At 37.8% G+C, this 11,084-nt stretch overlaps 1 protein-coding gene across 4 annotated transcripts in view; it reads left to right on the top strand.

Annotated features, from left to right (window-relative positions):
* The first annotated feature begins 7,406 nt into the window (after window positions 1–7,406).
* ryr3 (ryanodine receptor 3) overlaps window positions 7,407–11,084 on the top strand; it is a 136,668-nt gene continuing 132,990 nt past the window's right edge. For 3 of the 4 annotated variants that reach the window (XM_032584481.1, XM_032584480.1, XM_032584479.1), the window contains exon 1: window positions 7,408–7,687. In XM_032584481.1, the coding sequence (XP_032440372.1) occupies window positions 7,640–7,687 (48 nt within the window). In that variant the 5' untranslated portion in view covers window positions 7,408–7,639. Of the gene's footprint in view, window positions 7,688–11,084 lie in introns of all 4 variants that reach the window. The other variant, XM_032584478.1, reaches the window with a different exon arrangement.

Below are 11,084 nucleotides of genomic sequence, written 5' to 3'. Positions count from 1 at the left end.
CGATTTTAATTGTTTCTTAATAGAAACATTGTAATTGTGAAATTGTGTTTTTACGACGTTGGCGCAATTTTGGCGCACATTTGTAATGGAAACGCAGCAACAGTAAGTAAAAAACGTTTCTTTGTTTAAACAGTATTGTTACTGTTTGGGCAAAAATCGTAACTATAGTGAAATAAAATTAGGAGTAGGTTAAATTTATTCCACTCCATAAGAGCTCACTGATTAATTTTCATTATGGATGTCCTTCACCTGATATGAGCATGCAATTAACTTTACCGTAAACCATCAAAGTGATGTTTGAACCCATTATTTATCCCCAAAATAAAACCCAAGCCAAAATGTTCGATCAAATGAGGTATAAAACTTAAAAAATGCGAACAGCAACTTTCTTTTCGTCTGTTCCAGGTCCAATCCAAACCAAACCTACATGAGTTTTCATATCACGACCAAAGAGGTATTTCAACTCTCACTTTAATAGAGATGTCAAACAGTAAGGGGTGATTATTCTCAGACTGCTACACATCCTCCGGTAAGAGCTTTGATGCAGCAGATCTCCAGGCTTCCGTCAGAGCTGTATAGGCAGCGTGTTTTAAATCGATGTGTAAATCTGACAGTCAGGGCTCAGCATGGCGCTGCTCTTTCCTCTGATGTTCACTCAAGTGCTTAACCATTAAAAGTCAAAGTCACGCTGTTTCCCCCACTCTGTACCACCAGGGAAGACTTTTTAAATATTTGGTTTCCTCTATTTGCTTCTTTGCTATACTCCACTCAGGATGAGTAACGCGGGAATCATTACGTATAACGTGACATTGAAAAATAACGGCTTCCTTCTCGTTTCATTTACGTAAAAAATCCGGCCCACCGTAACTTTTTACGTAAACGGAACCGTGAAGAGTCCTGCGCTCAAATATTATATCTGTCCAATCCACGCAGTTTTTATCCATATACTGCCATTTTCCATGAATCATTTCTTCTCTCACTAATGCATAATTGTGAGTTTATTGCTAATGTTTCCGCATAAAATTAGCATCGGTTAAGCTAACCGAGTTAGCGTCACTTAACCGATGCTAACTGAACCGTTGAGTTAGCATCGCTTAAGTGATGCTACCTAACCCCCACCTGTAGGTGGCACTGTTTCTTCTACACTGCTTCCTCACCTTACTTTTTATTTATAGTCAGTAATCGAAGCGCACAAGTAAAATTTCTTGGAAATCTTCCTAAATTAGTTCCCATCAATCTGTGATTTTGATTGCAAAAAGTAAAAAAGTGATATTCTAGATGGATTATCAATGTGAAAAGATTTTCAGTATTATTTAATATTTAAGAGAACTTATCGAATGCAGAAATCACTATTTGTAAATATTTTAACATTTTGTTAATGGGTACTTTTAACACATTCTGGCACAAGCGGATATGTGCAACATTTAAAAATAAGATGCATAATTATGCTAAACATGAACTGAAAGTTTTTGGCTTCTAAAATTGCTAAGCAACATTAAACCTAACTTTTTTGTGTTTGAAATTTTAATTAAAAATGTTACATTTTGATACATTTAATGAAGTAAATGTGAAACTTTGTGTTTCACAGATAAGTACACTGTTGTACAAACCATAGATTAACCTTTTGGATTAATATTAATTAATATTAAAGGTAAATTTCCCAGGGAGTTGTTAATTTGTAAAGTATTGGAGGCATTTTTACCAGAAGATAACAGATAATCTTCCTTCAGCTGCAGAGTTGACCACATTAGCTTCTCATCCTTTTTCGCTCCTCTTGGGTTTGTGGCGACCCTTTTGCAGCCACTACCCAAAGCATCCAGCGAACCTTTTTCTGAATTGATCCAAGCTTTGTTCTTCTCAGAGTCTTGCCAGTCTGTCACATCGGTCAGGCTTAATGTGAGAGGAGAAGACAGGATGGGGGACAAACTTCCTGAGCTGCTGGATGCAGAGGGGATTGGCGAGGTGTCTTCTCTACCTGGTAGACTGTGCGACTGGAAAGGAAAGGTGAAGTGATGAGAATGGGACGTTGGATTCATCTCAGTCGGATTTTCTGGTTTTCCTGAAATTTTAGATACTCTGTTCTGATCTTCCAGCCAGCTTGCAACCTGTTGCAAAGTGTCTGAAGATGCCAAATTGCTGCCATCTTCCTCCTCGCTTGTTTTTCTCATCCAGTCTGAGCTGGTTAGACTGACGCGGCGCAGAATCCCCTCCACCTCCCTGATCTTTCCCATCACTCCCTCTGCCGCGGCTACAACTTCAGTTTCCTCTTTCTCGTGTTTCTGGTCTGCAGTTTTACTGCTAGGACTTAACATCTCGTTATCATATTCGGAAAGCTCGGTGTCGGAGTCGGCCTGGTTTGGGGAGAAAACCTCCCACCTCTGGGAACGTCCAGGAGAAGCAGCTGGCAGCTTCACTCTCCAAACTGGCTTCAGCAGCTCAGAGGAAAAAGCCCTTATGTGCTTCATTTCTCCTCCTGTTGCTCTTTGTCTTCTTTCTGTTGCTTCCTCATCAACTGTTTGGCACTTACTCCATCTTGTTTGGCCTGGCATCGCTCTGAAGTTACACGTCGACGCCTCTTCCTCTCTCCGCCTTCTTTTGTGGGGAATTTGGACTCCCGGTGATGTTTGTAAGTCATCCCAGCTCTCTGTGTAGTAATTTGGATTCAGTTTTGTTGCTTGTTGGTTGCCCATCCTCATAAAGGCCTGGCACTCGGAGCAGGATTTTAGCCAGTAGTCCCCCAACGATTCATCTAAGGCATTTAGGGTTTCCCTGAAGTCTGCGAGGCTGAATTGATCTGCCTGACTGGGCTTTGCTGGTTCAGCTGAACCCTCCTCTTCACATTGAGAGGTTGGCATTTGTTGGGTGCATGAATGAGCATCAGAGACGGTAGATGAACTCTGACATATCTTCTCTTTTAGAAGTTTGTAAAAGCTTAAGGAAGAATAGGTGCTCTCCATGCTGGTGTTTGTAGGTGACGATTGTTAGACCTGAAATTAAAAATAAAACTTATATTCTTGCACACCTTTTTAGCTGTCAATTTAGTTTCTTGTTATTGCAAAAACACAAAATCTTACGAAGTATGTTTGGTCTATTTTCAAGTGCAGTTTGTTTCAGTTTCAGTTTATTCAACACAGCCAAATATTTTAGACTGCGTTCACACTGCAGCCTAAAGTGACCCAATTCAGATTTTTTTTTTTTTGCCTTAATGCAACCTGAATTAAATCTTTTTATGACAGTCTGAACAGCAGAGGTCGGATTTATATAGAATGTGACCCAGGACACTTGGATATCCGATACTATCTGATCCTTTCAAACAAAAAATCGGAATTGGGTCACTTCAGGCTGCAGTGTGAATGCATAGTTCACTTGAAATAAAACAAAACTACCTTAAAAGTAACTTTGTAGCCAGCTTGTTTTAATTAAATTATTTCTTAATATTGATGAACTAGTACTTGTTCCATTAGCAGATTAATTCACTTACAGCAAGACATTTTCCCCATGTTTTAAGTTAATTGATCTGCCAATAGAACTAGTACTTTTTCGTCAATATTAAGGAATTATTGACTTAAAACAAGATATACTTGATATACATAACAAGTATGTATATCTTGCTGAAAAGTTTTTCAGTTAGTTTGTCTTATTCCAAGTGTACTAAGATATTTGCACTAAAAAGTAGACCAAAAATACTTGGTAAGATTTTGTTTTTGCAATGCAAGAGTAAAAAGTTGCAAGGCTCCCAGTCTCGGTTGTCCAGGTTCTTATTAAATCAAACTTCACAATACCAATGTAGTTACCCTGAATCATCAGAAAGAAGGTTCTCCCTAACTCATTTACAAAATAATTTAAGTAATAATAGCATATCTTTGGACTTACCTTCAGCCAAATAGCATCCCTACTTGCAGAAGCAGGTCACTCCTTTGTTGTACCAGCTGTGATGCTCAGGTGACCGAGGACCTGTGTCCACCTTCTGTTGGGAAGCTTTCGGCCAATCACCAACTCAGGATGTAAACTCAAACATCTCCCATTGGTTCGTCTCCCAAAGCTCGCAGAAAGCTAATCCCCCCAGAGGGGAGAAAAGAAACAGACGGAGGGGATTTGCTCTAATTAGTGTAATCTTCTGGACTTCAATCAGCGCTTTAGTTATAAGTCGGTCAATGTCTAGTCTACCAGAAGCCATAAAGTTAATCTTGCATAAAGCCTCCATAAAGTTTGCTTTCAGGAGCAAACTTTGAGAAAAGGATGTCGGCTAACGGTTTGGCCGTAAGTCACATCTGTTTGGCTGAAGTTCACTGACCATTGGCTCTATTAAGGTCAGCTGTGCACCATGCTGTGCTGCACGGAAAGCTAATCTGACCACAGACCAGCTGCCTCAGCGCGATCGCTGTCATTTAAACCAAACAAACAACTGTTCATATGTCCTAATGCAGCGACCAGAACTTCAGAGGGCGATAGAGGAGAAAATGGAGGATTTAGATGAAAAGAAATGCTAAAAATACACTTTAGAAACGTTAAAGTTTTCATAAATCTTCTATCACTTGGATCAATGTTAGATAAATATGAACTGAAAATATAAATATAACTTTTTGCTTCATATTTTTGTGCAGCAAAAATAAAAATAAAGGTGTAAGGACAGATTAATTCTGCTTTCATGAAAATACCCAACAGTCCATGGATCATAAGATCATGTTTATTTTCACCTGAAATGCGCCGCGCGGCCACTAGGTGGCAGTCATGTATAGACAGAAACATGATTGGAAGGCAGTTTCCTTTCCCAGAGTCACTTGAAATGACTGGCGCCTACACTGAGGACAATAAATACTATATTTTCATGCTTTATTTAATATTATGTATGCAGAATCTTTTAGTTACAGTAATTTACAGCCATAAAAAAAACAATAAAATTCAAAGTTAACCACAGTAATCTGTTGTACAATACAGACCAAAAGTTTGGACACACAGTTGTGTCCAAACTTTTGGTCTGTATTGTACATCAAGATACATCTCTTGGCGACCATTATTTCACTACAAATTTGAAATAAAAACATTATTTTTGTACAATATATTGGGCAGGGTATACATAGCTTACCCAAAACAGAAATATTTTTTATCTTTAAACAGTAATTAAAATTTTAAAAAACAACATTTCTTAACAGTAAAAGTATAGTTTAATTTTGACATGTAAATCGGCTGACATTTTCTTATAAATATTATTTTTTGTTGAATGGTTATGCATTAGTTTGTGGTATAGCAACGTTTTAATTTATTATGGAATAGTTTAAAAAAAAAAATCTAATAAAAGGTTGTTCATTTTTTAAATCTTTTAAACATAAGATGTAATTTAGTTTTCAGACTGTGAGATTTATTATGTATTTATTTCATAATCAGTTGGAAATGTTTCTTATTTCTTTATATATTTCATTTGCAACAATAAAAACGTCAACAAAATGAATACAGGGGAATATAAACAAATATTCTATAAAACAAAACACAAGGCATTCAAAGAGAGCAGGATGAGTTCACATATAAATTTAAAAATAAAAATTGTGATTAATTTATATGCTTTATATATCATTTTGATTTATATTCTTTAAATATTTTTGCAGTTTTTTTTGCAAACCAGTCAGTGGATCCAGTATGGAATAAGGACGACAAAAACGGACATAATGAAAATGTTTTTTCTTTTCCTTAAATGTGTTTTTGTCAAGAAATTTATATATTTTGTTTTGTCTTTTTCTACAAGCGTCCACAACAGTTAAAATAAATCCTAATCCAAGGAAAGTGGCCACAATCAGATTTTTCTAATGCAGCAAAATAACAGATTTATGTGTAACTGAATGTAGATTCAACATAAAGCCAACCAGAAAAAAGATATCTCCAAAGCAGAAACTTCAAAAGATCTTCAAAAGATTTGTGTCCTTTTCAGAATCAGAGCGACAAGTTTGATAATATCAAATTATTTAAATATTTGACTACATTTCAGCAACAGGAAGTGATCATTTAGTTGTCTGCATTCCTCATGGTGGCACTTCCAGCCCTGCAGCCACCAGAAACAACCAAAATATTTATTAAATGTGAATGTAACACGCCTTTTAGATGAACTACTGCAGCAATAAATGCATAGTAGCTGCTGATAATTCAAGAAAACTGGTTTCAAAAGCAGATTTAATGTTGAATCATCTTCCTCTTGACAAATACTTAGCAGATTCTCTGTGGGGCTTCATTGAGGACGGTTAATAACAGAACTATTAATAAATAAAATATTACGGTCATAAAAACAGACATTGTTACTTCTGGAAGTCTGAGCTTGTCAACAAAGGTACAAATGAAAAGCTCTACAGTTAATTGGTTCACGGTTGCAGTGACTTTCAGCTTGATATGGACCGGCAGTATTGTTATCTGTGCCTTTTTCCTTCCACTTAACTCTCAATTAATGTAATGGCATTCTCTAAAATCCAACTTTTGGGGGTTTATTCTTCCTCTCGATGCTATCAGTGACTTTCTGCTGGACAACCAGATAATCAGTCGTTCTCACGAGTGTTTAGGCTAATCAGAAGTAAGTAGAGTTCCCAAAAGTTGCACTTTATTAAGATTAGTACTCTTTAAGAAATTACTCAAGTAAAAGTTAAAAAAAAGAATCTGATGTAATATTTACAAATGATGTAATCAGACAGACAGAAAACGTAAAGCTACGCTGAAATTCTGGTATTTTAAAGACAAAATGAAAAGAAAAATACATGATTCGCACAACTCTTTTACAAATCATAAAAAACTATTAAACTAAAGCAAATAGAACCGGGTGAAGTACTTCCGGTGCCAAATGGCACAGCAGGCTCAGCCGGTAGAAAATATTAGAACAAAGCTTGTGAACAAACAGGAAGTCTCACTTCAACATAAACTGTAGGTGCGGCTGTATGTCTTTTTTTTCTACTCAAGAGTAGCGATGCTTTATAAAATATTACTAATGTAAAAGTAAAACTACTCCTGTAAGTACATTTAGAAATATCTAAATATGATCAACAACCGGATGTTGCTACTGGGAGAAGCGACGCACAAGGCGGGAAGTGGTAAGATGTGTTTTTAATGACTTATCGCGTGAACAAACTTAACCACGCGAGATTTTAATTGCGACTCTTATTTAATGGAAACATTAGCTGGAATATTGACAAAGTTTAGCGAGCACTTGTAATGAAATTACTGATATAAACCTTTTAAATTATGTTCTAATTCATTAGGATGCACCTGTTAACACATTTCCCTGCAAACCCTCCATTCATAACTTCACCCGCTGCTGCTACTCAACAGAATGCGCCATTGTTTGATAAAAAAAAAAGCTGCAAACATTTAATCACAGCAACCATCAGCTCCAGCAGCATCACCCTCCCTCTGTAACTCGTCCCCTGCTTCCCCTGCTCGCACCGCGCACTGCTCCGCACTGCTGCTGGGTGCAGGGAGGAAGAGGAAGGGGTATAAGGTTCGTGGAGGAGTGTGGGGTTGCAAAAGGAGAGGAGGGGGGCTCGCTCGGGCTGCCCTATATGGCTGTGGATGAGCTCTATGCTAATATCGGCTTGAAAGGCTCAGCTTGCGTTTCTGCCGGCAGTCAGCGGTGGCTTCCAGAGTCTGAGGAGGCGCCTTCACAGCCATGGCTGAGGGCGGAGAAGGGGAGGATGAGATCCAGTTCTTGAGAACTGTAAGTAAAATAATAAAAAAGAGAGAAATAATTACTATTTCATCGTTTCAAGCAGACTGAATCGTTTCCGAGTCCCATCAACACTACAAATCACCCAAAGTGTATTTCTGCGGAAGTTATTGAATGGCATCGTCGGTGTCGCTGGTGCGTCTGCACAATTGATGAGTGTGGAAGTTGCCGCAGGTTGCACGCTGCGCCCCCGCGGTCACGGCGCACCTGTCGGCAGCGCTCACGATGTGGGGACGATCCAATCCGCAGGTGCAAGGGCGAAATAATTAACCCGATCGCGTTAAAATCCACGACCAGGTGGATCGAGTAGTATGTCAGGTTTATCCTCGCTGCTTTGACTTTTATGGACGCATTGACCTCCTCGGGGAGAAGAGTTTCAGACCCAAGTTGTCCTTACACGCAAACCGCCCTCCGCGGTGACTATTTTAGTTGTTTGGCGCAGATTGGTTACAGTGTCCCTCACTCTGTGCGGTATTGTAAATGATATGACAGCTTGTGTGTTGGTGTGGTGGGAACAGATATAGTGGTGCCCTGACAGAGCACATATTATTCTCGCTTGCTTCATAAAACGTTATTATTTTGGTGCTGCATGAAGAGCGAGAGTCAGGAGTCAGCAGATAGTCTCGATATTTCGTTGAAAATCATGTGCATTTAGTCCAGTTTTAATATCTCCGATCCAAAGTGTGCACTAGTTTGCTTTTTGGTTTGTCAAAATGATGCAGTACAAATGTTCACACTATCTAGATCTTTAAGATGAGCTACACTGAAGCTAATTCAAAAAACTATATTACTTACAAGCATCTGAAACACCAAAAGTGACAAAAATGATCAATTGAACAGCCATACAAATCTAGAAAGTTGCAGCTAATTTTTCTAAACTGTTCAATCAGTTTGAAAATAAAAGTGATTGACTTTTTTTGTATCTAAAAATACATGCATTTTTAATCATTTGGAGACTTTGTTTTGCATACAAGTCATAAAAAGTGCCAAGCTTTAAAGCATTTTTGGTATTTGGGAAATAAAACTGAGCTTAGATAAATGGTTGTTGTTACCAAAATGTTTCCATGAAGTAAAATAATTAAATTAATTTTCTTTCTGCAGTAGCTAAGATATGCTAAGACGCTACCTTAGTCACATATTGATTGTTACTGTGAAAGAACCAGTATTATGATTGGAAAGTATCTTGGTCATATTTGAATTTGTGGTTTGTTTTTGCGATGCTGCTTGAACCTATAGAACAGAAAATAAGTTTCACTCTTTGTTCAACTCAGTTTTTTGTGCTCTTTTGCAGTTGTACCAATTTTCTTGATGTACTTTGTCATTCAAGTGGTTGATTTACATTTGCTGATGTTGCTTGGAAATGGCATTTGAAGGCATTGATAGTTTTTGTTTCGAATGTTTTAGATTTTTTTAGATATTTAGTGTAGTGGCGTCAAACATTGGACCTGCCTGGTGAACACTGACAGCTTCCCAGATTGAAACAACCAATCATCAAATTGGTGATAAGAAACGGTAAAATTAATATGTTTTACTGGATCATTTTTGTGTTGCCATGAAGCATTAAGATATTCCGATTTAAGCCAATAACATGATGTGATCTCCGGCTAAGCCAGGGTGCCATTACTTCTTTATATTCTGTTATATGAGCATTGCAACTCATATTTGCTAATATATACATCTCAAAGAGGTGCTACTGTTACGAAATTCATATAAGTTCAACATATATGCTATGCTATGCAGATGCTTTGTCTGCGCTGATGAAGATTCACTCAGATCTACTGTACATGCTAAGTGCTATAAGTGGCTCTCTGTGGCGGGGTAGTTGACCCTCTTTCTTTATTTCTGATAAATTCATCTAATAGTTATTCCCACACAGACTTTGAGAAGTGAACTAGATTTCAGAGATGATCTGACGATAAATCAGACGAAAACATTCGCGTCTTTGGGGTTATTTACATAAATGCCTCTATAAAGAGAGAGATATTTTTTTGGTTTTGGTGAATGTTTTTAACTCTTCAAATTCAGAACTGGACATACATTTCCTGAGCATTTCATAGAATGACCATTTAACTGTATGACTTGAGTTACACCAAGTCATAGTTCTTAGAATAGTTTGTGGGAACTTTGGTTGATTCCTTCTTGAAACAGAATCCTAGATAATATCTCGAGGGGTTGTTTCAGTATTTACACATACCATTGTTTTTTGTGAAGTGCATAAATCCTCTTGGCAGCGAAACTTCACAGTTCAGATGGTGCTCTCAGGTTTACAAGTTTTCCCCTTTTTCTTTCCAATCTAACAACCAAAACTGACGTTATATAAGCAAGCACTGTTTGAGGTGTTGCCATTTGTGCCTCTTTTGGCTCCAGACATTTGGGGCTGCATCCTGAGCAACAACATATGCTTCATTTGTGTGACTTATGAATAGGAATGTGCTGTATATACGGTACAAATTTGGCCTACGATAGAGAGCTGTAGCCTACTGGCTAACTGTGGTAATGCTTGTTGCATTAAAAGTGGAATTATTTAAACATTCATGAAGACTGATTCATGTTTATAACTGGTGTTATGTTATGTTTATGACAGTGTCACGTTAGCTTTATGCACACCCCTTCAAATTAAGTGTTACTGAAAGTTTTTGACAATTTTTGACAAAAATCTGCAATAAACTCCCAATTATGTATTAGTGCTAAAAAGTGCGGCGATTTGTTGATTTCCATGATAATTCTCAAGAAACTGGAGGGACTGATTGATATATTTTGGCAGTAAACAGATAAAAACTGCATTGATTTGATTGATAACAATATTTAAGCTCACTTAGTGTTTAGTCTAGAATCTAGAGGGCCACATAACAAGCTACAGCGGTCCAGATTTGGCCCACGCGCCTTGAGTTTGACACATGTGCTGTAAGCAGCCTGAAGGCCGGGCTGAGCTGTCGGAAGCAGATTGGGACCTTGTTCTTAACAGCTCCTACTATTTGTGATGCCAGTGATATGCTGACCCACGCCTCTCAGATTCTACTGTCACACTGGCATCCTGCTTATCTGATGACAACAGCGATTTGAGAGCGGCGGAGTCAGAGGGGGAGGGCGGTCTTTCCCTGAGCTTCTTAGAGCTGAGAGAAATGAGATTTTATAGGAAACCCTAAAAGAAGAATGCTCTGGAAACCAACTCATCAGTTTATTATTGTTTTTGTTTGTTTTGTTTACAGCTGTAGAGACAATTTCACTCGGTTTTACTAGTTAAAAACAAGGTTGGATTTGCAAATATTTTCGTTTTTTTCTGACAGTAAATTTCTAAATAACTGATTCCAAGACAATGCTGCTAAATTTGTCATCTGAGTTGTTTATCAGAACTATCTGTATTTTGTCAATCTTTTATCTTTGACAA

Source organism: Xiphophorus hellerii, chromosome 15 (genome assembly GCF_003331165.1).
Source record: "Xiphophorus hellerii strain 12219 chromosome 15, Xiphophorus_hellerii-4.1, whole genome shotgun sequence".
Lineage (NCBI taxonomy): Eukaryota > Metazoa > Chordata > Actinopteri > Cyprinodontiformes > Poeciliidae > Xiphophorus > Xiphophorus hellerii.
Note: the sequence above shows the minus strand (reverse complement) of the source record. Positions and strands in the feature narration are given on the sequence as shown.